Source organism: Marmota flaviventris, chromosome 4, assembly GCF_047511675.1.
Source record: "Marmota flaviventris isolate mMarFla1 chromosome 4, mMarFla1.hap1, whole genome shotgun sequence".
NCBI lineage: Eukaryota > Metazoa > Chordata > Mammalia > Rodentia > Sciuridae > Marmota > Marmota flaviventris.
In genome coordinates, this window is record NC_092501.1 from 75,650,399 (window position 1) to 75,677,177 (window position 26,779).

General features: G+C 42.7%; 1 protein-coding gene across 2 annotated transcripts in view; it reads left to right on the top strand.

Moving 5' to 3' along the window:
* The window catches only part of Frmpd2 (FERM and PDZ domain containing 2), a 96,129-nt gene that overhangs the window by 10,208 nt on the left and 59,142 nt on the right, over nt 1-26,779 (top strand). Inside the window, exons 4-11 of one of the 2 annotated variants that reach the window (XM_027947929.3) lie at nt 2,488-2,620; nt 3,355-3,442; nt 5,707-5,842; nt 8,992-9,063; nt 10,657-10,831; nt 13,530-13,677; nt 14,084-14,222; nt 24,480-24,632. In XM_027947929.3, the coding sequence (XP_027803730.2) occupies nt 2,488-2,620; nt 3,355-3,442; nt 5,707-5,842; nt 8,992-9,063; nt 10,657-10,831; nt 13,530-13,677; nt 14,084-14,222; nt 24,480-24,632 (1,044 nt within the window). Of the gene's footprint in view, nt 1-2,487; nt 2,621-3,354; nt 3,443-5,706; nt 5,843-8,991; nt 9,064-10,656; nt 10,832-13,529; nt 13,678-14,083; nt 14,223-24,476; nt 24,633-26,779 lie in introns of both variants that reach the window. The other variant, XM_071610762.1, reaches the window with a different exon arrangement.

Genomic DNA, 26,779 nt, shown 5'->3' on the forward strand with positions numbered 1-26,779 from the left:
CCTTTCTTTCTTCTATCTTTCCTTCCTTCTTCTTTCCTTCCTTTTTCTTTCTTCCAGATGAGCCCTCACCACCTTGCCCCAGGTTGGCCTTGAGCTCATTTCTCTAACCGTGGCCTCCTGAGTAGCTGGGATCAGTAGTGTGCATCACCATGCCTGGATTTGTAAGGAAGTTTTCACGATAGATGAAGTTCGGGAAGGCTAAGCTAGAGACCAGCTGGGCAGCTGCACTTGTCCAGGGACAAGTTGGAGCCCAGACCAAGGTTAATGTAAGGGTCATGTTGTTCATATAGGTTAATGTAGGGAGATGAAGGGGCAGCTGAATAGGGCACAGTCAAGTCAGTCAGTAAAAGCCTCTTCCATCCTAGCATCCTTCTTGGACCCCTTTTCTTTCTTTTTTTTTTTTTTTTCCTGTTGGACAATTTATTCCACTGAATCAGAGTTTTAATTGGTCAAAAGGAGACAAGCATATTATTAGAATAATTCTTGCCTACAGTATATTTGATAAGGTCAACATACATTTTTTAATAAAAAGCTTTCAGTGAAATAATGGTAGAGGAAATGTCTTGCCACTGTTTTACACTCTGAAATCTACTTGGCTCCCTGAAATCTTGCCAAATGCTTAATGGAGAAATTATGGAAGCATGCCCATTTTCATGGAGATTGAGGTCAGGAACGTGAATTGGATACCCACTTTCACTACCCTTATTTCTTTTTTTTTAAATTTTTTATTGTTGGTTATTCAAAACATTACATAGTTCTTGATATATCATATTTCACCCTTTGATTCCAGTGGGTTATGAGCTCCCATTTTTACCCCATATACAGATTGCAGAATCACATCAGTTACACATCCATTGATTTACATATTGCCATACTAGTGTCTGTTGTGTTCTGCTGCCTTTCCTATCCTCTACTATCCCCCCTCCCCTCCCCTCTTCTCTCTCTGCCCCCTCTACTGTCATTCATTTGTCTTGGACCCCTTTTCTCCTGCATATGAACATGTGGCTTCTGCTAATTATGTCAGAAGACTTTTTGAGTTTTTAGTTAGTTTTATACTAAAAATGAGTTCACCCTAAAATCTTCAATTACATTCCACTAATGCTGTGTTATTTGTAGGTATTTTTCCCTTTTCATATTTCTGACAAAGAAAAATTTGTGTCCTATCATCCTTAACATGTTAAATCTCTTGTTCAAAACTTGTTATGTGACACACAAAGCAGCATGAGACACCATCTCTTCACTCAAGTAACAGGGATGTAGTTGTGACAATGAAACATATGAAAAGCTCCCCATCCTCTGTTTGTCCATTTCCAACCCATGAAGGCACTCCTCATTATGCTGGGACTCTACCTGTGCTAGTTCACCCTCTGTCTAGAATCTGTGCTCCACTCTCCATGCCAGCAGACTGTTCCTTTTTTTTTTTTTTTTTTGTACCAGGGATTGAACTCAGGGGCACTCCACTACTGAGCCACATTCCCAGCCCTATTTTGTATTTTATTTAGAGACAGAGTCTCACTGAGTTGCTTAGTGCCTTGACATTACTGAGGCTGGCTTTGAACTTGCGATCCTTCTGCCTCAGCCTCCTGCCCTGTAGACGGTTCCTTTCTGATAATGATCACTTTCCTCATCATTGTCAAGGTCTAATACTCCATGCAAATTTTCCCCTATGCAAGAATGCATTCTTACATTGCTATGGGCTAGAAGATTTTGTGGGGGAAAGGGGTTTATTCATTTGAAAGACAGTATAGTCTATCCTCCAATGGTGTGTCATTGTCCTTGGACAGACACTGCATTGACCTATGACATTTCCACAGAATAAACTTCAATCTCTTATTCAGCATTAATGCACTGCACCAGGTGAGCTGCAATGGTGCATAACACAGCAATGTAGGGGAAACAGGCAGGCAGGCAAACTCAAGGTAATGTAGTGTAACAGAGAGAGATGTGAATAGAACAATAAAGAAAGATCATCAGCTGGACATGGTGGTACATGGCTGTAATCCTAGCAGCTCTAGAGGCTGAGATAAGAGGATCGCAAGTTTAAAGTCAGCCTCAGCAACTTAGCAAGGTCCTAAGCAACTTAGTGAGACCGTGTCTCAAAAAAAAATATGAAAAGGGCTGGAGATGTTGCTCAGTGGTTATGCACCCCTGGGTTCAATTCCTGGTGCCAAAAAAAGAAAAAGAAAAAAGAAAAGTAAAGAAATAGTGGTCAGAGGGGCTGAGGTGAAGAGAATTAGAAGTGGAGAGGACACAGATCTGAGTCTTAAAGGCACAGAGGAAGATGCATGAGAAAGGCACAAATGTGAATGACTCACCTCTCGGGTGATTGTGGGTGGTGAGTCAGGGCATGTTCTGGTTGCTGGAGAATGTAATGTTAGGCTCCTGCAGTGTAGGACAATTCTACTGACTTAACTTGACCAGGTAGTTTGTATGTATCTATGTGTCTCCTGACCTTGGGTTTGGATGTGCGATGACTTTGGCTCTCAGATGGAGAGAAGAGTTGTGGAAGAAAGCACCTGCATGCAGCAGAGCCGAAGTTACCTGCTCAGGAAGAGGCTGCAAGGGACAAGCAGCGAGAGCCCAATGACACCGGCCCTGGAGTGTCTGAATCTTCGCAGAGGTGGGTGAGATGCCCTGGGCATTTTTTGCATGGGTCACTGGTGCTCTTTCTATTGTTCCCTGCCCTGTGTGGTCCAGGCATCCCTGTGTGGTAACAGATAAAACCTGAGCCATGCCTTTCTTTTATAAAGCTCTGGGAGAGAAGCATTTGAGCTCAGTTCTCATCTATGTCCACAGGAAAGGTTTTATAATTTAACATTTATGTCCAATGTTAACTTTTTAAAATAGAACTCTAACTGTCCAAGTTGATGAGAACCTATTAAAACAAGCAACAAAAAGATAAACTTAAAAAATGACTTTCTAACTGGAATGAAAGGAAAGTAACTTGTGAAGATTTTTTTGGTTACTATTCTAGTTATGTTAAAAGAATGGCTTTTAAAATAACCTTCAAATCTTCTTCTGTTCTCTACTTTTCAACTGAATCTAAGCTTGCTTGCTTTATTTATATGTTTTTGATTAAAGTTATCAGTTTTTGTCTCTAAAACAGGGTGTTCTTTTGTTCTTTACCATTAGACTTTATATTCCATTGTAACACTACCTCCCCATAAGTCCCTCTGGTCTCCATGACTGTCATTTTCATTTTTGCTATATGAGAATCCAGACTCAGAGATTCAGTAATTTTACCAAGGGCCCTCAGCTAATGAACTGTGATATAACCCACAATGTGGGATGCCTGATTCCAGAAAGCCAGACCCTTTGCCTCTGCCCATGCTCTCTACCAGGCTGTTTGGTTAGTTTCAGACAGAAGTACAGAGACCCAGAGCTCCCTGGAGCCACGCTGGAGTACTTCAGCACACAGTCGCTGCAGCCTCTTTGTTAACAGGTGAGCTTCAAGGTGCTCAGGGTGCTGTGAACTTGGTATGGGATGTTGGTGTGAGGCACCTGTATTCTGTGTCTTTATTGATTACTGATGAGAAGCCTCTTGCTTTTTCAGAACATGCCTGCCTTTTCCCATCAGCAACCTCATGTATGTTTAATCAGCTATGAAGCCAAGGTGCCAAAGGGCCTGGTGGCAACTGTGCCATTGGCCTCCTTGTCTCCCCTGGTAACCATGCTCAGGCTCAAAGATGGAACAATAACATGCCTCAGTATTGTTGCAATTATCCACTGCCACATCTGCTGCATAACTAACGTGCACACGGCACAGTGTCTGAAAGCAACACTTATTCATTTAGCTCCTTATTCTTCAGGTTTGTAATTTAGGCTATGGTTAGCTTGGAGGTCTTCTGGACTCTTCTGGGTCCTCTCCTGCAACTGTGATCTCCTGCAGCTTTGCCCCTGGAGATGGCTGGCTGTGTCTTGGGGACCCTAGGTCTTCTTCACCAACAAGCCAGGCTGGGGTTGTTTAAATGACAGTGGCAGAGGGAGAGGGGTGGTGTGGGTACAGGGCTCCTAGAACTGGCACCCACCACTTTCACTTTATTCCATTGGCCAGATCAAGCCAAAGGCCAGCCTAGATTCAAGGGATGGGGAAAAAGAATTCCACCTCTTGACAGGAGAAGGATACAAATTCATTTCAAAGGGCAGGGAGAAGAATGTGACCATTTTGCAACCAGTCTAACACTTATACTTAAGTTGTGTCAAATCCTACAGGGCTGGAACTTGGACATTTTGAAGTTTGGAGGATTTGGTATTTGCATATTGATTTGTTGAGGAGAATGGTGATGGTATCCATTGTTCAACCAAGGGCTTTTGTCATAAGATTTGAAGGAAAAAAGTCAGTTGGGACCTTGACCAGATGTTATAAAGTTCACCTTGAAATGATTTTTCCTGCCATTTAAAACTTGATTTTTTTTTAAACAAAAGGAGCTTTTACAACCCCCATTTATTATTTAATGATGGGATATATTTTGAGAAATGCATCATTAGGCATTTCATCATTGGGCAAACATCATAGAAGGTACTTACACAAACCTAGATGGTATAGCCTGTTACACCATATGGTGTGTGTTTATACATAAAATTATATATATATATATGTTATATAATATGTATCACATTATATAATGCCATGTATAAACACACACACACATATATATATACACACAAATATGTAGTATTATATAGACTCCTAGGGTTGTGATGGATGAGGCAACATGAAATTAGACCTAAGAGAAAATGATGCATTCAAGAAACATGGTAAACTGGGCGTGGTGGTGCATGCCTGTAATCCCAGCAGCCAGGAGGCTGAGGCAGGAGGATTACAAGTTCTCTGCAACAACTTAGAGAGGCCCTAAGCAACTCAGTGAGACCCTATCTCTAAATAAAATACAAAAAAGGGCTGGGAATGTGACTCAGTAATTAAGTACCCGTGGGTTCAATCCCCAGTACAAAAAAAAAAAAAAAAAAAATCAAGAAACTACATGATGTAAGAGGTTGCTATGGGCATAATGTGGCATACAGTTTAACAGTAAACTCTTTTTTATAAGGAGGAGAACATTCTAAAATAATGATATGAAATATAGTAAATACATAAACCAGCAACATAGTCCTTTGTTATCATTATCCATTATAATAATGGCACTGTATATAATTGTACAACTGGCAGCACAGCAAGTTTGTTTACACCAGCAGCACCACAAACATATAAAGTGGTGTGCTACTGTGTATGGTGATTTTGGCCTTATTAGGTAATAAGAAAATTTCATTTCCATATTAATATTATGGGATCACTGTCATATATGCAGTCTGCTGTCAACCAAAACATCATTATGCAGTACATAACTATGTTTATTGTCAAGATATTTTGAACAATACATAAGATTTTAAGGAAAAAAGTCAGTACCCCTGGAATCTCATGATCTGATCAGAGATTATTGGGGATCTGGGTCATGACACCCAGAGCACACAGGCAAGGACCTGGAGTTGAGGGAGAAGAAGATTGTGGTCTTATATCTCACTCCCTCCCCCAAATTCCATGGCTGTGCAGCCTTGACTTCTGCCAACCTCAGTTTCCCCTGTAGGCATTGGATAAAGATAACATGAAATAGCAGGTGTACTCTTTCCAGCTAAGCTCTTGCACATGGTGGCTTTCATGGCATGGAAGCATGACTGTATCAAGTACTTACCCCCTCTCAACCCGGCCAGCACTCTTGCAGGTACATTTCCCCATGACCAGCAGGAGGGCCAAAGGCTCAGCTCTAGGTCTGTGCTCTTGGCAGAAGCAGGAAGTTCACAGCTGGCAGCTCCTTCTCAAAGGAATTTCCTGCAAAGAAAGAAAAAGGTGAGCAAAAGAGGGCTAGACACTCCCCTGGTGGGTTTGAGCAGGTGGTTATGACACAGAGACAGAGACTGAAAATAGGTAGGGTCTTCCAGGCAGGATTCATAGAACTGAACTGACATAAATCTGTAATTCGAAATTCAGGGCATAGGTATTTGTTGAGTGGCCTCACTGGGCCAGGTTTTGCAATAGATATTGTGTAGGATATCAGTTGAAGATGCCAGGTTCACCTCTTAGGAATTCTACAGCTATTGGTGTATAGGGCTGTAACAAAGCATGACATATGATAAGAGAACTGATAAAGCAGAATGCACTTATCACAGGCCTTCTAGACAGACAAACTGCAGAGGCACGGATCTGGAACTGCAGAGGGGTTACTTCTCTAGGGAGAAGAGCATCTCCCTTTTGGTTTGCAAAGAGTAATAGGCTGAGGGGACATGTAGGGAGTTGAGGCCAGAGAGTGGCCAGGCCCACTTGTCCAAGTCTTGGAGGCCAGGCTAACAGAAAAGATGGATATATCCTAGCACTGTAGCTCTGTTGAGGGATGAGGTTGCCAATTCTGCACTGAGAGGTGGGATCTGGGGTGGGCCCAGAATGTACTTTCTGACCAAAAGTGTCTTCTGGAAACAGCCCTGGGGCTGGCCATAGCCACTTTTTTTTTTTAATAAAATCTAAAGTCCTAGGTCAGATGCCTGATTGTAGGGGTCCCAACAAGCCAGGACTGGCCACTCAACCCAAAAATCAAACAGAAAAGGTGATGATAAAAAGCAGGAAAAGAACTTTAGTCAATATGGCCATATTGGGAAGGCAAAGTGAGATCCAGCGTCTCAACCTTGTTTTCAGGGTACTATCTTCAGGTGCTTTAGGTTTAAATAGAGGAAGTTTTGAGGCAGAGAGCAAGAAGTATGCATATTAAGCAGTAATGGGCAAACTGTGGTCTGGCTGATCATTCTCTTAGCTTTGGTTCTGCAAGGTGGCTCCAGAGAAGTCTTTAATTACTTGAGGAGAAAAATTCCAATTGTTGCTCAGGATGTTTATTCATCAGATCTGTGAGCCTGGGAGGGGGCAGCAAATTTCCCATGAGATGATTGCTCCTGCTTAAAGGAAGTAATCTCATCATGAGGTGATGTGCCTGCCTCCCTAAAATCCTGGCAGGTATAGGACAATGACTGAAGAATTTTAGGCACCACCCCAAGGGTTTTAAGCAGGATGCTGCACATCTTGCCTCAGTCCTGAAGGGGAATGAGATTGGTTAGGTAAGTTTAGGGCTCATAAATCTTGTTTTAATAATTTTTACATGAATACTCTTTAAGTGATTAGCATACCTGCATGCAGAACTGAGCAGGGAGCTGACCCAAAGATTAAGGTAATAAAAGAGAGAGCCAGGAATGGTGGTGCATGCTTGTAATCCCAGTGGCGTGGGAGGCTGAAGCAGGAGGATCTCGAGTTCAAAGCCAGCCTCAGAAAAAGTGAGGTGCTAAGCAACTCATTGAGACCCTGACTCTAAATAAAATACAAAATAGGGCTGGGGGTGTGGCTCAGTGGTGGAGTGCCCCTGAGTTAAATCCCCAGTAACCACCCCCACCCCCCAAAAGAGAGAGAGAGATAAAACAAAGGCAGAGATGCCAAGCTTTATCCTGCTTTTAGTTATTGATGGGCCATCTGCAAGCCTGAGAAAAAGAGTCACTGCTTTTGGCAAAGGCAGCCACTCTAAATCCCTGTTATAACACCAGTGTGTTTATAGTATATACAATACTGCCATTAACTGCAAAACTATCCTACAACCATGCAAGGCTACAGTGACCATGAGATTATTGCTTCCTGGACCTATGAAGAGCCCCCTCTGGGTAGGCTATTCAGTGAGGAGGTTGTCTTTGCCTGATCTTCTGTCTCACCATCTGGGACCCTTTGGGGACATCAGACCTAGATGTCCTCAGAAGGCATTTGTCTGTCTGTCACAGGGAGATTTGCTTAAAGCCTCTTAACAAATTAGAGATGAGCAGAGCAAATAGCCTCCAGATATCCCTCCTCTTGTGTGGCCCACTTGCCCCATCTGACCCTCTGCAGTCCCCAAGGCCGTTCTTTGGTCTTCATGGGTACAGGGGAGGTGGTAGTCAAAGAGGGGTTTCTGGAATCCTTGAAATGCCAGGAAGTTTTCAGCCACTCATGTGGAAAGCAGTAGCTGAACACAGCATGCTATTTTTTTTAAGCTTTATTTTTTCCTGATTAGTCACTGAAGGCACATCCACTGAGAACTTTCAGGACACAGACCATTCCATGGCTGGAATTTTGACCTCTTGAGACAGGAGTCCTGCTGAGTATTCTTGGGGACATGTTAGAAGCTGCCAGTTGCTGGTTATATGACTCCACCAGTTAATTAGACTTTTGAAGCCTCAATTTCCTCCTCTATAAAATGGGTTAAGAGCATGCACCTGAAGGGATGGCAACTGAGTCTAAAGAACAATGAGGATTAAAGCATTTCTCAGTCACAAGTGTGACATAAACATGAAATATTGTGAAACTGAGAATGAGAGATGCTTATGGACCCTGTTCATTCAACATTCAGACTGGAAAAATCTCTGCCCTAATCTAAAAATCAAGGTAGTTTTGTTTTATTAAAAAATTGTTTTAGTTCAGATCCCAGTACCTCTTCTTCCCCTTCCCATTCACTACCCCCTGTTCTCTTCCCTCTATCCATCTTTCTGCCATTTACCCACAGTTATTTTTAAATTAATTTCTTGTGTATGTACTTGATACTGAGATTCACTGTTGTGTATTCATCATATAATTTAAAAAACAATAAAAATAAAAAAATTGGTTTATTGCACATAATGTATAAATGCGCTTTATGCATTCAATACCCATGAAATTTTATGTAATGCTTTATGAATTTGTGAACATTTAATGATGTAGGCATCCCTGTAATCAACTTAAGACCAGAACGTTGCCAATATTCTATACCTGCCTGTAAGGTTCCACATTAAGGTGGCCAGCCCAGCTGGGGCCTCAGCTCAAGTCAGCTCCATAATGCTGAAACCTATTTCCTTGGGGCTCAGGGGGTTAGAAGGCTGGGAGAGGCAGGGAAAGGTGATTCTATAGGGGAAATTCATCCTCTTTTTTTCACTGTAAGTGACTTTGAATATTTTCCCCAGTTTTCCAGGCCGGAGTTCCTACTACTGGCTGGAGAGGCCCCAGTGACCCTACATCTACCTGGATCAGTTGTGGTAATTACTGGTTTGCACGGGGCAGCATGAGGTGGGAAGAAAATCGCCCAGCCAGGCAAGTCTGGGAGATGACTGCACTCTGACTGTTGCATGTTGTCCTGGTGGTGCTCAGTGTCCTCTAGACCCACCAGAGCCATGCTAATGGCACCACAGCTCCTCATCCTTCAGCACATCTCCTTCCCCTTTGAGATGAACCTCCTATGATTTGGAGCTCAGTCCTTCTGGTCTCAATTCAGCCTTCATCTTCTCATTTAGCCAGAGTATTTGTAAAGAAGCATCTAGCACATGCCAGACACTGCTCTAGGTCCCATCTCTGCTGTGGAAGCTTAAATTCTAGCAGAGGGAGGCAAAGGTAGGCAAATGTACACATACACATAAAAGAATGCCAGGTAGTGATCTGTGTTTAAAACAACAGGAAAGGAAAAGACCAATAAGGATGCAAGAGAGTGGGAGATGGTGGGGCCGGGAGGAGGGAGAGAAGTGCTCTTTTACATAGGGAGGTGGCTCTGAGAGAAAGGGGACGGAGAGAAGCAAGAGGGCTTTTGGGGAAGAACAGTCCAGGCAGAAGGCAGATGCAAGTGTGCGACACTTCCCAGTCTCAGGACACCTAACAGGAACATGGCCCCCTGTAGAGTCCTGCAGGTCAGGGTGTGACTGCAGGCATGGCCCCTAGAGTACTAACACTATATACCAGTGTCTGTTAACTGTTCTCTAAGGAGAACTTCCCAGGAGAGGTCTGAGTAGGCCCTGATCTAGGCTTTGAGACAGGAGTGGAGGTGGGGATGCGTGGATCCTCAACCCTAGTCCTTAGAGAAGGACACAGACAAGGAGGAGTCCTGAGCCAGACATGGCAGACTTATAGGAATTTGTGGTGTGGGGAAGAGCATTCTGCTCCCCCAACCCCACATGCAGTGTGTGCAAAGTCAGGCAGAGTAGCCCATGGGGGTGTGGAATGCTGAACTGCCTGGGAGGCTTCACCTGGGTGATGGTGATTAGACAGGGCTGTGGTAGGAGATGAGCCTGGCAATAATCCAAGGAGGCAGACAAAGCAGAAGGCAAACTCTGGTATGTATCTGCAGCTCTGCTGACTGGTTTCTACAGTCCCTTTGCTCTAGCCACATCTTGTTTTGGATCTGCACCTGTCCAAATTTTCTCTGCAGTTTATTTCATTAACCTGTGCTTGGCAGGACCCTAGGGGGACAATGTCAAGTTGGGGAACACCTGGAGGGTGTGTGATTCACTAGTCAGTCCTGACAACAAGCAGAGCCCAAGGGTAGGCAGGATTTCTGCAGGGGAAAGACATGGGTCAGACCTGCCTCCCAGTCTTCCTGGCCCCTGCAGAGCCTGGCAGAGAGCTCACATCTGAGTCTAGGTTCTGTCTCTTGCTAACTTTACAACCTTGCGCAAGTCCCTTACCATCTCAGATGAGCCATCATTTCTCTTCTGCTAAATATGAATCATAATCATATTTGTGTCTTAGGGTTGTTTAATAATTAAATGAGATGATGCATGTAAAGTGCTCAGCATAGTAACAAACACAGGTTAAAGGCAATGTCTCATGCTTATTGTGACAGTTGATACTATTGTTTTTAGACCAAAAAAGGGAAATCCTACTTGGCTCTCAGGGACCTCTGCGTGGTCTTGCTGAGCGGGCAGTGTCTGGAGGTGAAATGTGATATCGAGTCCACAGTGGGAGCTGTCTTCAATGCTGTCATGTCCTTCATCAATCTTGGGGAGATCACCTACTTTGGCTTGGCTTACCTGAAAGGTGGGTGTTCCCTGGGGAGTCCTTGGCACTGCAGGCATCTGGATCCTTAAGCTCCTAGATATTGGTTAGCTGGTGATGGCTTCAAGTGTATGTGTGTGAAAAAAGTGTCAAGTGTGTGCAGACTATCACAAAATAACAAATGTAGGGTGTGGTAGGTGTGTGGAGCTTGCCAGATCCGGTTGATCAATCTCAGTGCATGATCTTAGACAAGCAAATGTTAAAAATATCTATTTTATCTGATAGAACTAAATACCCTGACCCCAGGAGCCTAAGTTAAGAATCCATTTAAAGATCTGAGTGAGGGAAGGGTTCTTTATTTCCTTCCTTTCTCTGCCTTTCCATTAAGGGACTTTTCCTTTACTGCAAATATTCCAGTTGAAGTTCTTTACCCACTGTGTGGCTGGTTAGTAGAAGGAGGTTGAGTTTGATTTTATGAACTTTCAGTGCTGGTTCCAGCCCACACTTCTTAAGTGTAATAATCTCAATATTCCTCTGTTCTTTTGCCCCAATAGGAAAGCTTTTTATTATTCATTGTGCTACATTGGGGCTGGCAGGAGTGTCATTGCCTCCTTGTCGCTCTCATCTGCCCTTCCCAAGATCCCTTTTACAAATAAAAAGAACAGTTATAATATGCATTGATGTGATCATAATCAATGGATGCTCACTCTTGCAAAGTAAGAATAAAAGCATCTTCAGGAAACAATGCATTTTTATTGATTTATAATGTGTGATCTAAATAAAAACTCTGTGAATAGAACCTCAGGATGTATCCTCTACTTATCCCTCTCAATCAGGTGGCTGCCCCTGAGCCCTTCCCAAGTGGACAGTTCCCAGTACAGCTTAGCAAGAAGCCTCATGGGAAAATCACAGAAAAATAGCCACCTCTGGAATTTGATATAACCACCTTGGGGGAATTTTTCAAATAGACTGTACTGGGAACTCACCCATTCCTAGGGGAAAATAACCCTAAGAGAAGGGTGTGGAGAGTCAGACTCAGCAGCAAGGGTGGAGGGGTGGACATTAAGTGGGGAAGGCCACTAAAACTACCTGGACACCAGCCCTACCCTCCATCATGTACATGCCCTAGGAAAAAGGGAGGATACTCATTTAAAAACTCTGCCTTCTAACTCTAGGCAGGATTCCCACCTAGGCAAGCTGCTATGTGCACCCTAGGCTCAGGGAGTGGAGGATAGAGAAGAGGGAACTGTTTGGGTACAGGGTGGCTACTGACCCACAGGAGTCCCCAGGGAGTGGCCAAGAGCACCCAGGCAGGGTGGGGTTCACCTGTGAAGACAGCAGAGGGGTGGGGGTGTCACCTTCATTGACTTGGACTGATCCAACCTCCTTTCCAGAGGGGCTAAAGGACAAACTCAGCAGGAATTAATGTCTGGAGTTTTTAAAGTCAAAGGACAAATATGAGTACACTTGCTAGACCAGGTGGTTTAAACAACATTTATTTCTTTAGTTCTGGAGGCTGGCAAATTCAAGATCAGGGTGCCAGTTGATTTGGTTCCTGGTGAGGACTGGCTTCCTGGCTTGTAGAGTAAATTTTTTTTTTTATTGGGGGGAGTCGGGGGTAGAATAAGAGTGAGCAAGAGTGCTAGCTCTCCCCCTTCTTAAAAGGACAATAATCCCATCATGGGGCCCCATCCTCAAGACCTCAAATAAACCTAATTGCCTCCTTAAGGTCTCACCTTACAAACACCATGGCTTTGAAGGTTAGGGCTTCACATATGACTTCTAGAAGGTCACAAACATTTAGTTCATAAGATGCCTGTGACTGGCACATGGCAGGAACTTAATAATACTCTTTCTATTGTTTTATGATCTTATTTATATAAGATAGTAGCTGAAAAACAGATATTGAGGGACATCTCTCTAACATAAATGTTGTTGTCCCTATGGGATGAGTTCCAGGATCCTCTCAAACATCCAAATCTTCTGGTACTTATATAAAATAGTATTTGCATATAACCTGCACACATCTTCCTACATATTTTAAATCATTGCTACATTACTTATAAAAATGAATGCACTGTAAATACTGTCTTAATAGATGTTATATTGTATTATTTAGTAAACAATGACAAAAATGTATATGTACAGTACTTATGAATTTTTTTTAAAAAATTGATCTATGATCAGTTGAACCTGTGGATGCAGAACCAGTGGATATGGAGGGCTGACTATAATCATAGTTTTTCCTCTTGGTACTGAGTTTTTCTTCCTTGATCCTTTCTTCTTTACCTCTTAGTCTTAGCCCCTCTTGGTTCCAACAAAAGTCCCCTGGTACCAGGTATGAGGGGACTTCAGTCCTGCTCTCCCCTACACTAATAGCTCACATCTGACTTTGTGTAGGGTTCAGGGCTGTGAATCTGAGAGGTGCCGCAGTCCGGCTGCAGCAAAATAGCTGGGGGGTGACGAGCAACTTGTGTACATTGATACAGCAGGAGTGGAAGCCCTTTATTGTAGGACCGGAGGGGTATATATACATTCCACACAGCTTATCTTAATTAACATAAACTAGATACAGCAGTCAACCAATAAGGAATCTCCACACTTAATGGCTCCTTGGCATTACTTCACAAACCACTCCCTCTGCAAAATGCTAGGCGCCATCTTGACTTGTTTACAGACTCTAACAGAGAGGTGGGACATCCCCTACTGCTTTCCCCTCCAAATTCTATTTCCATCTTAGGCAAAGAGTTCTTTTTCCTGAACAATGGAACAAGATTGTGCAAAATAGCCCCTGAAGGCTGGAGAGAGCAGCTCCTGAAGACCTCCATGGACACCTTCACACTCTTTCTGAGGATAAAGTTCTTTGTCAGCCACTGTGGGCTGCTACAGTGAGTGCTGCAACTTGTCCCTTGGTTCCTTAAGGAGCTTATGCCCACCCATCCCCTGACATTACAGGTAGTGGGTAGGCAAGTGTTTTGGGAACTGTAAATTACATATAAATGACAACAGTTATGGTGGTTAATCTTCTCTTGATTGGACTCTAATATGATAGGATGAGGGGGGAAATCAGTAGGTGTTGTGTGAAATGCCTGGGCACAGAGCAGCCCTCACCAGGGGCAGGGGACATGGTGTGGATGAAGGAGACCACACTGGCCTTCCTGGCTTGTCCTCTGGGTTCTATTGGGTTGTACCCTGTCTTCCCTTCTTTTCCTACCTCTCAGACTGCGAAGCCCTCTGGTGCAGTGTTCTTGCCTCAGCATTCCAGCCTCCTTTATTCCTGCATTTCTTTGCTAGGGACAGCCTGACAAGGCATCAGTTTTACCTGCAGCTTCGTAAAGATATCCTTGAGGAGAGGCTGCACTGCAACGATGAGACACTGCTACAGCTGGGGGTCCTCGCCTTGCAGGCTGAGTTTGGCAATTACCCTAAGGAGGTAAGAGTGGACACCTAGGACCTTTGGGTGGGATCACTAGAGATATTATAATGGGGTGGGTAGGACTGTAGGAATGGGGAGACTCTGCTTTTGAGAAGTGTTGTTAGTATCTACCACTGAAATTGGGGTCAGTTACATCCATCTATTCATCCATTCACTTCATCCATATGTCCATTCATTAAGCATTCAATGAGTGCTATTTCTTAGGCTCTTGGAGATACAAAGATAAACAAATCAAATTTATGCATTGAAATGTTGTTCTAGCCTGATAGTTCCCTCCTTGTATCAGTCAGCTCTGCATTACTATAATAAAATAACTGAAGCAGCCTACTTATAAAGAGTTTATTTACTTCACAGTTTTGTGAATTCAAAGTCCAAGATTAAATTACCCCCTTGGTTTGATCTCTAGTGAGGTTGGTGTGTAGTAGCCCATTATAAAGGAGTGTGTATGTTAAAAAGCTTACATTGCCAGATAGGAAGAAAGAGAGAGAAAGAGAAGGAAAGAGAGAAAGAAAAAAAGAAATAGAGATAGGGATAGTGACATGATGTCTCTAAGGGAATTACCCTAATAACTGTAGAATCTCCCACTAGGTTGCACCTCCCAAGTGTTCTACCACATCTCAATAATACTAATCATGAGACCAAGACTTTTATAACAGAGTGTCCCTTGGGGGACACTTATAACACAAAAACCATAGTACTCCTCAAAACTAAAAACTTTTGTATTTATTGAGTTCCTATTATCATCATCAGTAATAATAACCAACCTTTATTAAGAGATCATGCTGACCTTGCCACTGACCTAGTGTTAACTCACCTAACTCTCATAGCAACATTTCAAGGTTGATATCAACACTCACATTTTCTAGAAAAATAATCTGTGATTCATGTGGCTAGTAAATGTTAAAGTCTAAATTTGGGAACAGGTGTGTCATACTGAAATGCCAGTACTGATTCTGCTGGGATGTACTGCTACTCAAAGAGTGGCTCAAATATTGTTGGTAAAGCCTTTGCCAGGGCAGCAGAATTGTGTAATCGATCAAACTTGCTTGTGATGGTCTTCTATTAGATTACTCAGGGAGTTAACAGAGGAGACTGGTTTTTCAAATTTGCAGATGCCTGAAACTAGGGAAGGATGATGGTAATAAACTTAAGTAGGATTCAAGATGGAGATGCTAAGCAGGATGGGGGGACCGACAAGGTAAGCTTTTATAGAGAGCAATTTAGTATAGCTTTTGGTGCCCGATGCACCTCACCCATGTTCAAAATATGGAAGAGGCTTAACCGCAGACCTCAAGAGGGAACTAGCAAGTGGCTCAGCAGGATGATATGGGGTCCAAATAAGGAATCCATCTCCAAATGCATTACTAGGAACAGAGAAGAAAGTGTCAAGGAGGTAAAGTTTCCACTGGTGTCTTCCCTGGTATTTAGCCAACTTTCTATCATTGTTATAAAATACCTAAGATAATAGACTTATAGGAGGAAAGGTTTATTTGAGCTCATGGTTTCAGTCCATAGGCTCTTGTTCCTGTTGCTTTGGGTCTGTGACAGCACTGTACATCATAGCAAGAGTCTGTGGCAGAGTATATCTGTTCATTTCATGCTGGCCAGGAGGCAAAGAGAGAGACAGGAAGGGGACAGAGTTCCAATATCACCTTCAAGGACATGCCTCCAATGACTAACTTCCTTCTACTTGGCCCAGTATCCTAAAGTAAGTTCCACCACCTCCTGATAGTGCCACAGGCTGGTGACCAAGCCTTTAGTATATGGGCCTTTGCGGGGGGGGGGGGGGACATTTACAATTCAAACTGTAACAGCTGGTGGCCTCCCAGCCAGCATGCTGGACTTTATCTCTAAGGATGCTCACTGTTATGTGACAATAGCTGGGTACTACTGGGGAATACTCAACTTGGAGAAAGATGCTCTAGAGATGACACAATGGCTGTTGAAGGAGGAAGTCCACTGCTCAAAAGAAAGAAATTAAGAGGTTTAACACCCCTACCTTTCTGCCCCAGAAATCCTCAAAATGACTTTTTAAATCTTTGAGATCCCAAGAAATGGTACATGCATGGACCTCATATGCTTTCCCCACTAGTGTATGCATATTTATCACAATTGTAACCCTCTTCCTGGTTGACCTAAAATGCACAGCTTTCCTGCCCCCATGAATAATAGACTGATTTCTTCTCTCTACCCTCTGAGACCTTTTGACCATCTTGCCCATACCCTTGGCCAGCACAGATTAGTCAGTGCTCTCTTGATTGCAAGTAGCAATTGAATTCAGAATGGCTTGAATAAAATGTGTCATTTTTTTTTTTATTGGTGTGCAGAGCTGAAAGGTCCAGGTCCAGGTCCTTTCCTAACCTACCCCCTGCCCTTTTGACAAACCTCCCGCTCTATAACACTTACATGGGGTATTTACCATGTTTAGGGCTTATAGGCTGTGAAAACTCAAATAATGTCTTCAGAACTTCTTGTTTCTGGGATGTATCTCCATGTCAGTTTTATCTCCAGTGGCTTCCCAATTCTATCCTCCAGGCTCCAGCCTAGCACAAAAGGGGGATGGGCTCTCTTTAAAAAGGCCTTAGAAATCCTGGGCTCACCTCATTGGTTCTGATAGAGTTAGGTGCTCATGCTAAACCAATCACCACACAGGGAAATGCCATACTCTGATTAGCTGGGCTTGAATCTCATGGCTGCCCTAGAAGCCAGGGCTGGAGTCTACACTAAACAAAGTACATAGACTGAGAGGTAAGGGTGATGGTTTTGCATTTCTAGGAAGAAAGAAAGCAGTGAGGCATGGCCAGAAATAAATGGGCACTTGATGGTCAGCAATGCTACATTTCTGGTGAGTTAAGGAGCCATGCTTGGCCAAAGTTTTATCTGTATTATGGGATGAATTGTGTCCCCCCCAAACTTATATATGGAGCCATAATCCCTAGTACCTTAGAATGTGATTGTATTTGGAGACAGGAGCTTTAAAGAAGTGATGATCCAGATGCAGAGGCTCAAGCCTTATAATCTCAGTGACTGGAAGGCTGACATAGGAGGATCACAATTTTGAGGTCAGACTGAAATTAAAGGAGATAGGGATGGAGCTCAGTGGTAGAATGCTCAGTGGCTCAGTACCCAGTAAAACACACACACACACACACACACACACACACACACACACACAAAGTGTTGAAGTTGAAATGGGGCTATGTGTGGCTCCTAAACCATTCTGACCAGAGTTCTTGTAGAAGAGAACATTTGGACACACAAAGAAGACCAGGGATGAGTGCACAGAGGAAGAAAGGCCCTGTGAGGACACAGAGGACACAGGGAGCAGGTGGCTATCTGCAAGCCAAGGAGAAAGAGTTTAGAAAACAAAACAAAAGAAATATACTAACACCTTGATCTAGGTCTTTCAGCCTCCAGAATAGAGAAAATAAATTGTTGTTCAAGCTGCCCAGTCTGTGTTCTTTGTTATGGCAACATAATAATATTATAGTCTGAATAATAGACTGAAGAATGCAGTCTGAGAAGGAGAAGCTGTAGTCACCACTGCATGTGGATGACTTCACAAAACTGTGTTCTTAATTCTCAAATGTGCATGGGCTGGAGAAACCAGGGGTTAACTTAGACATGGCTTGCGTGCCTCATCTCAGTGATAGGTTAAAGAGCAAATACAGCTCAACATTAAAAAAAATTTTTTTTTGAGAACTGTGGCTTCAAGTGTTTTATGCTGTGACCCATAATTTTAAAAATTATGTCCATTATAACCAACAGTCTCTCTCTCTCTCTCACACACACAACACACACACATACACACACACACACACACACATGCACACAGAGAACTAAAGCAAAAGTTTCAGGAAATAGGTGGCACCCTTTCTACATGTGATGCACATTGATATTTCTCTTTCTATTCTAGTTAGTTTAAAAAAATGCTGGTTAAGAGCCTGCCAACGGATTTCATGACTCTCAAATGGTTTGCAGACTACGGTTTGAACAACACTTCTTTGACTGTATCAGTGTTGCCTTGAAACAACTCCCAGAACATTTTTGGAAGTTGCTACCAAGTTCTGGAGTCTCCAAAGTCCTGTTGCATCCCCTAACACTGCTGTATGTTTCTTCATAGTATTTATCATCATCTGGCATGATAAATCCATTTATCAATTTTATTTTCATTCTCCGTGTTATGATTTGGATCTTGAAAATCTCCAAAGGTCCATGTATAAAGACTTGGTCTCCAATCTGTGATGCTATTGGGAGGCTGTGAAACCTTGAGGAGGTGGGGCTAGTGGAAGGAAATTAGGTCCCTGGGGACATGCTCTTGGAGGGGATTTTAGAATCCTGGCTCTACCTCTTTCTCTTTCTTTGTTTTCTGGCTGCTATGAGGTGAACATGCTTTCTCTACCATATACTTCCTCTATGTTGTACTGTGCTACCACAAGGCCAAAGCAACAGGGCCAAGTGACCATGAAACTGAGCCAAAATAAAACTTTCCTCCTAAAAAGTTGATTATCTCAGATATTTTGTCACTGCAATGGAAAGCCAATTAACATACTCTGTTAGAATCAAGTATGCCTTAAGGGTTTTGTTCTACTCATTCACCAGAACCAAAGTGGTACTGGAAACACAGGGAGTATGCCCAAGAGCTATTGGTATGATTGGAAAATGAATTGAGTGCAGCCTCCTGGACTGGATAGCACTATAGATAGACCATCAATCAGAAAAGTCAGCAGTTTTCCTGCCAGGGACCTGTAGTGCAATTTCCATTCCTATCTCCCATGGAGACTCCATGGAGACCCCATGGCCCAAGGGCACTGGGACTTTCTTTCTGCACTGACACCAAACTGACCCAGGAAAGCAGTACTCCAGAGCTATCCTGGCCCCCTCACCCTCTTTCCTCCATCCCTGTTGATGCTTATCTTGGAGCCCCTTTGCATCTTCAGCTCTAAGACTGGGGAGGCCTGGGCCAGCCCCCATGCCTTTGTGCTGCTACATTTGGGTCCTTTGGGAGGAGAATGCTCTGAGCTATTGGTGTCCCTGTGAATCCTTCAATTGACTTTGCTGTAAGGTTCTAGACCACTCTAGTATTTGGCAAAATTGGATAGGACAGGATATCTTCCAAAGGAAATGTTAGTCTGTCCTTAGCAGACTCTATGATCCAGAGAAGTGATGCTAGAGTCCTGGAGTTGGACAGAACGGTGTCAAAGCCTGACTTTTCTGGTTAGTAGCTACATAACTTTGGGCATGTTATCTCTCTGAGCCTGGCTTTTTCATTTGCAGAATGGAAAATAATAATGCATATATAGTGTCTGGCACATAGCAATTTCTGTTGGCAAGCTTTCTTTCCCTTTCCCCAGAATTAGGAATGCTTTAATATAAAATTACACAACAGCTAACCATCAGTCTATGGTTTCAGACATATGATGTGAAACCTGGGTCTAACTCTAGTGCGTGGAGGGGTTTTGTTTGTTTTATTCTACTCACTTCACCAGAACCAAAGTGGTGCCTTTGGTTGAAGGGCAGGCCTACTGAGGGCACCTGGGGAACTTGAGTAATATTTACTCAGGTCCAGAAGCTTTCCACCAGCATAATTTTCCCCAGGGTCCCATAGGCCTGGGTAAAATTACTATATAGGCCCAGGTTCTTCAGAGAAATAGAAGCAATAGGATATCTGTTTGTCTGTTTATCTATCTATCCATCCATCCATCCATCCTTCTACCTACAGCTTTATTATAAGGAATTGATTCATGTGGTTATGGAGACTGACCAGTCCCTAGTTCTGCAATTGTTAAGCTGAAGACCCAGGAGACCAGATGGTGTTTCAAGTCTGAGCCCAAAGACAGAAAACCTGTGTCCCAACTTGAAGACAGTAAGGCAGAGAGGAGTTCCTTCTTATTTATAGGAGGGTCTTTCTTTTTGTTTTATTTAGGCCTTTAACAGATTGCTTGAATCCTACTATTATGATTTGGATGTGTTCCTTCCAAAGTTCAAATTTAAACTTACTCCTCATGTTGATAGCATTAAGTGGGACTTTTTGAGGCATGGATAAGTCACAAGGGCTTGGCCCTCATGAAAGGATTAATGCCTTAAGAAAGGACTGGAGTGAACTAGCTTAGTGTTTCCCATTTTCCTTCTGCTTTCCTCCATGTGAGATGGCAACAAGCCTCCCTCTTGGAAGCACAATACTTAGCAGCCCTCACTAGACACCAGAGCTGATGTCTTCTCAGGATCCAGAACTATGATAAATAAATTTCTGTTTTTCTGTAAATGACTCGTCTGTGGTATGATGTTATGATAGCACAAATGGGCTAAAAACACTTGCCACATTAAAGAGGGTGATCTGCTTTCCTTATTCTATTAATGTAGATGTTGATCTTATCCAAAAGCACCCTAATGGATACACCTAAAATTTGACCAATATCTGGGCATCCCATTGCCCATTCAAGTTGACACAAAATTAACTACTGTGATGCCTCGTTCTGGTGACCTCCTGTGCCTGTCTAGTTTCTATTTGACCTCATTTTGCTTCTGCTTCCATCTGTTCTGATTCTCCACTTATGACTCCCTACCCCCAAATCCTGCCAAGCCTCAACCTTTTGGGTACCACTGGGGTCCACAGTATTTCTGAGGTGTTCTCTGATGCTCACCATATGATTCCTAATGCAGACCTTTTTTCCTTTTTTTTAATGTGTGTATGAAGGTAATAGAATATACAAACCCATTCATTTATGCATGTATTTGCTTAGTCCTAATTTATGGACTGCCTGCTTTAGGCTTAGCACCATCTAATCCTTATTTAACCCCCCAAAGCTAGTATTATTTCCATTTGCAATTGAGGAAACTGCAGCTCTGTGAGGTTAGGTGAGAGCCCAACCAGGACACACTTCTAGAGCTTTGCTTCACTCTGCACTAGGTGCTATAGTGGGAATGTCAAAGGCATTAGGGAGGCGAGAGCCCTTCTTTGTGTCATTGAGTGGGCAGGAGGAGGAGGCTAGCCCACTCAGGAAGCTGCAGGTTTTTCACCATGGCCTGAGCTTAGGTGGCTATCAGGCTGGTTGGATAACGTGTCATATTTGGGGGGACTTAGTATACCCTCCTTAGGGGCTTATATTTTGTTTGATTAAGTGGTTCTGGTGCTGGGGAAAAAAAAAAAGATTTTCAAGCCATTGTTGTGAAAGATTGGGAGCCCCTGAAGAATTTTAAGCAGGGAAGTAACATGATTACATTTGCATTTTAAAAAGGGAGACAAAGGCAATTTAGTATAAAAATAAATCTCCTTAATCACATCATCACGGCAGAACAACCTTCCTCTGGGCACATTCTCTTCCAGCCTTGATCACATGCAGGGACTTTTATACAGTTGTAAAGATTGCCACATTCAATTTGTAGTCGGCTTTCTCACTTCATGGTATATGTCCTCTATGGCCTTCCTGATGATCATTTGTAGTGGCTGCTTGTTATGAGTCCACAGGGATGGGTCTGCCTCCACTTGTCCATTCTCTTACTGTTGGGCATTCACCTGATACTGCCATGTAAGTGATAATTACTATTATTATCATTCAAATTGCTTCTGATCTTTCTCTTTTATAAATGACATAGTAATAAATGTACTTTTGCCTGGAGCTCTTTTTAGTTCCATGTTGACTTCTTCTGTTAGATGTATTCCTTGCAATGAGATGCTGGGTTAAAGATCCTAAATGCTTTTTTTTTTAAACCCCCGAATATCTTACTAGACTATTTATTTATTAATTTATTATGGTACTGGGGAATGAACACAGGGGTGTTCAAAGCCTTTAGCACATGGGCCTTTAGGGACATTTAAGACCCAAACCGTATCAAAGCAGTTTTAGGTTCATGGCAGAATTGAGTGAAATGTACAGAAATTTCCTATATCCCTTAGCTCCTACACATGCACACTGTCTCCCTGTCTGAACACTACAAACCTTATGTACCAAAATATACAGTCATTTTAATTTTTTATTTTGAAACAGGGTCTCAATAAGTTGCCCTTGAACTTGTGATCATCCTGCCTCAGCTTCCCAAGTCACTGGGGTTGTAGATCTGCACCAATACAACCAGCTTAATAGACTTTATTTTTTAGAGTATATGTTAGCTTTCCATCACTGTAACAAAATAGCTGACATAATCAACTTATAAGAAGGAAAAATTTATTTCAGATTAAGGTTTCAGAGGTTTCAGTTCATGGTTGCTTGGTCCCATTGCTTTGGGCCCATGGTGAAGTAGACTATCATGGTTGGGAGCCTGTGGTAGAGCAAAGCTGCTCACCTGCTGGGATGAGAAAGTAAAAAAAGAGAGAGAGAAAATAAGGAGCTGGGGTCCCAATATCTCTTTCAAAGACAGCCACCCAACCCAGTGACCTAACTTTCTTTCACTAGGCCCTACCTTTTATTGCCTCTCAATAGCACCACAGACTGATGACTAAGCCTTTAGCACACGGGCCTTTGGGGACATTTAAGACCCAAACCATATCAAAGCAGTTTTAGGTTCATGGCAGAATTGAGTGAAATGTACAGAAATTTCCTATGTCCCTTAGCTCCTACACATTCACACTATCTCCCTGTCTGAATACTACAAACCTTATGCACCAAAATATACATTTCATCAACCAATGAAACTGCATTAACTCAATGCTATTACCCGGAGTACATAGTTTACCCTGGGCTTCACTCTTGGTGTTATACATTTTACAAGTTTTGCCAAATGTATAAAGATGTATATCTACCATCATATTTTCATATAGAGTAGTTTCATTGCCCTAAAATTCCTTTGAGTTTTATCTACTCATCCTTCCACCTAACCCCTGGCAACCACTGATCTTTTACTGTCTTCATAGCAGAATGTAATACAATTGGAACCATACAGCATGTACCTCTTCAGATGGGTTTCTTTCATTTCATAATATGCATTTAAATTTTCCTGTCTTTTCAAGTCTTGATAGCTCATTTCTTTTGAGTATTGAATGATATTCCATTGTCTGGAATTACCAGTTTATCCACTCACCTACTGAAGGATAGCCTTTGCTTCCGAATTTTGGCAATTATGAATGAAGTTGCTATCAACATCCATGTGTAAGTTTTTTGTTTTTGTTTTTGTTGCTGGGGATCAAAATCAGGTCCTCATGCATGCTAGGCAATTATTTCACTGCTGACCAACATTCCTAGTCCCTGTGCAGGATTTTCTGTGGACATAGGTTTTAGCTCTTCCAGGTAAATTCCAGAGGTCATGGTTGCTTGATCCTATGGCAAGTTTTGGAGGAAACTATCAAATTCTCTTCTAAAGTGGCTGCTCCATTTTACATTCCTTCCAGTAGTGAATGAGAGAGCTCCTGTTGCTCCACATCCCCAGCAACATTGGGTATTGTCAGTATTGTAGATTTGGCAATCTAAAATACTTTTCAATGCATGAGATTGCTGAGCAATTTCTCTCCCTTTGAATATCTGAGCTGAGCCTGGAACTAGCATCAGCCAGTACCAAGCTGGAGGATGCTGTTCACCATCACAAGGCTGTAGCACAGCAGGAATGTAGGATGTAGCCCTTCAGATCTGCTTATCAGGCAAACTCACCTACATTCTGCCTAAAGAAGGCCAGATTCTTCCAGTTCCCAGCTGTCTTCAACATATGTAATTGCCTTCAAAGCTGGGGTTTTCTCAAGGGTACTGAGAGAATCATCCTGAGACCACAGAAAGTTGATTCAGAAACACAAAAGCAGGGTCAGTTTCTCCCTCTGCCCAATCCTGCCATCTTCATTCTTTATAGTGTACCCTGAAACCACTCCTCCACAAACTTCAGCATTCTTCTCTCTATCTGAGTCTGTGTTCAGAGAACTCAGTAGCAGGTGACCCAACCTCTCCCAAGAGACTACAGCCTCACTTAGAACAGTATGACCTTAAATCTATGAAATGTTTTCCTACTTGTGGATCTTGGCCATGGCCATAATATTTCCTCTTTTGCAAGTTATTGTAAGGATTGAGAGTCTACTGAGTTCTAAAGACCACCTGGCATACAGAAGGTACTTCTAAATGGGTGGCTCCTTTCTTTCTCCTTTCTATTCATGTCAAAGGGTTTGGCTCCATTTCTAATATGCTAGCAGATGATGTTCCTGGTGGGCACCTCAAAGAAGCAGCTTTGTTATGAGGTCCCAATGGAATTGTGACTATAGACACATTTCTTTTCTGCTCATAATCCCACAGTAGACACCTTTGTTATCTTCTTTCTTCTGCATCCTATTTCCAGCAGACAGAAAGTAAGGCATATTTTCGAGTTGAAGATTACATCCCAGCAAGCCTGATAGAGAGAATGACTGCTCTCCAGGTCCAAGTCGAAGTCTCAGAGATGCACCGGCTCTGTTCTGCACCATGGGGAGAGGATGCTGAACTGGAGTTCTTGAGGGTAAGGCCTTTGGACTCTGAGAGATGTGCTGGTGCTCAAGGAATGCAGCTAGTGTTCCCCTCTAAGGCATTCTCTGGGGACCAGTTGGCTCAGACCTGCAAAGGAGATGCAGGCCAGAACCCTGAACTACAGGAGAAAAGAAGCCTTCATTGCTCTCAGGGGATTAGAGAGGTTTCTGGGAGCACGTAGCATGGGAAATGAACTCCAAAATAGATAGGTTTTGACAGGCCAGCGTGGGTGCTGTAGGGCCTATCTGCATACTTAGAACAGAATCCTTGACAATTTCCTGCAGGTAGGGAGACCATATTCCTATGCATGACTCCCAGGACAACTGAAGTACAAAACTGTGATGTGAGTCCAAGCAAAGTCATTAGAAGACTTCTAGTGTGTAGACTTGGGGTATCTGTCCTCAGTTCAACAAAGTTAGTATGGTTCATGCCCAGGAGTGTAGCTCTATTCCACTCTTCACTCCTCAAGTAAAAGCAGCAATAGTTCAATATGCATATATTCACAGGCATCCATGGTGATGACTACCTTTGCTCACTCCACAACCTCTGCTCACTGTGGGTCAGGTACTGTGGGAAATGGAGACAAAAAGCATGTGCTCCCTGCTCCTGGTGAGTCCCAAGTCCTAGGATGACAGCCACATTGTGGTAACATTGTGATAAATGCCTGTGAAAACAAGAACAAGGTCAAGATGATGGGATTGGGTTGAAGGGTGAGTGATCACTTTTCTTTGCAGGTGCAGCTGGGGGTCAATGAAGGGGGTATCCTCTGGATCACCCAGGACAGGGGATATGACTGGACCTTTAGATTTGGGGCACAGTTTCAAAAGAAAATAAAGGGATTTATGCATTTTTGTGTACTTGAGCCTCCTGACATGAGTGGAAATAGTCTGTCCACATTTTCTTGACTTTAGCAGAGATGGATGCTTGAAAGAAAATCTACTGAGATGAGGCCTGACCTTTTTCTTTGGCTGGTCATTTAGCAGAAGCCTCCCAATGCTAGCATGGGTCATCCTGAAAAGTTTTCATTTGAGAAGCCCCAACAAAAACACACTTACTACATTCCATAGTCCAGTCTTCATGTGGGTTTCCTGTCAAGAGGATGTAGCATTGCCTTGATGAGGGACAAGTGGAGACTTTAAAGCTTATCTGATGGTGAATGACCACAGAACCGAAGAATCAAGTCGAGAGGCCACGAACTCAGCCCAATTGTAGACTTCTGCAGGGTGGATGCTCTCTGCCATGCTTTCCCAAGCCCAGCTTTGTGTGCCAGGCTCACTGTTTTTGTTCTTCCTTTCCATGGTTGAACTATGAAAAATTATTATAAAAGGAGCCACCATCTCAGAAGCAAAAATGCAAAAAACATGTTTTCTCCAGTGTTTCACAGGAAGCACTGAATAGATTTGATTTCATTTGCATGCAATCTTCATTGTGTCAAGGAATACTCCGGCTTTCCTGGTTCCCCCTGGTGGACTGGATGGAGTTGCTAATGATGTAGGCTGCCTGCCCTGGGTGCAGAGAGATGAACTAGACAGGGCACACTGGGACCTTCCTCGTTAGGGCGTAAGACTGTTGAACAAACATTTTCCATCATTCGGTCCCTTGGAGTTAGCACATTTACATTTTTGTATATTCACCCTCCTCTCTTTGTCCTATGCATTCAAATATATGTATGTATGCACATATATTTAAAAGTGGATTTATATTATATATGTAATTGTATGTATTTATGTAATTTCACATCATGAGGATCTCAAACTTATTTTGAAGCAATATATATTTTCTTCCTCAGTGCTTCATTGCTCAACATATAATTTTTTTTCCAATATGGGACTATTGTAAACAGTACTGAGATTAGTATTTTTCTATATAAATCTTTACCTGTATTTCTGCCTAATTTGTTAGGGTTAGAATCTCTTGAGTGGAATTACAAGTTGACGGTAACAAGCAGTTTAAACATTATTGCTACACATTGCTGAGACAACGAGCAGTATAGTCTCTTCTGGGTATTTCTTCCCTCTTCTACTAGGCTGTAAATGCCTGGAGGGCCCTAGATCCTTAGAACCTGTAGCAGAGACCAGATACTCTATAAATAGTGCTGGATTATTTAATCATAGCTCCTCATGGCTTTTCTATTTTATT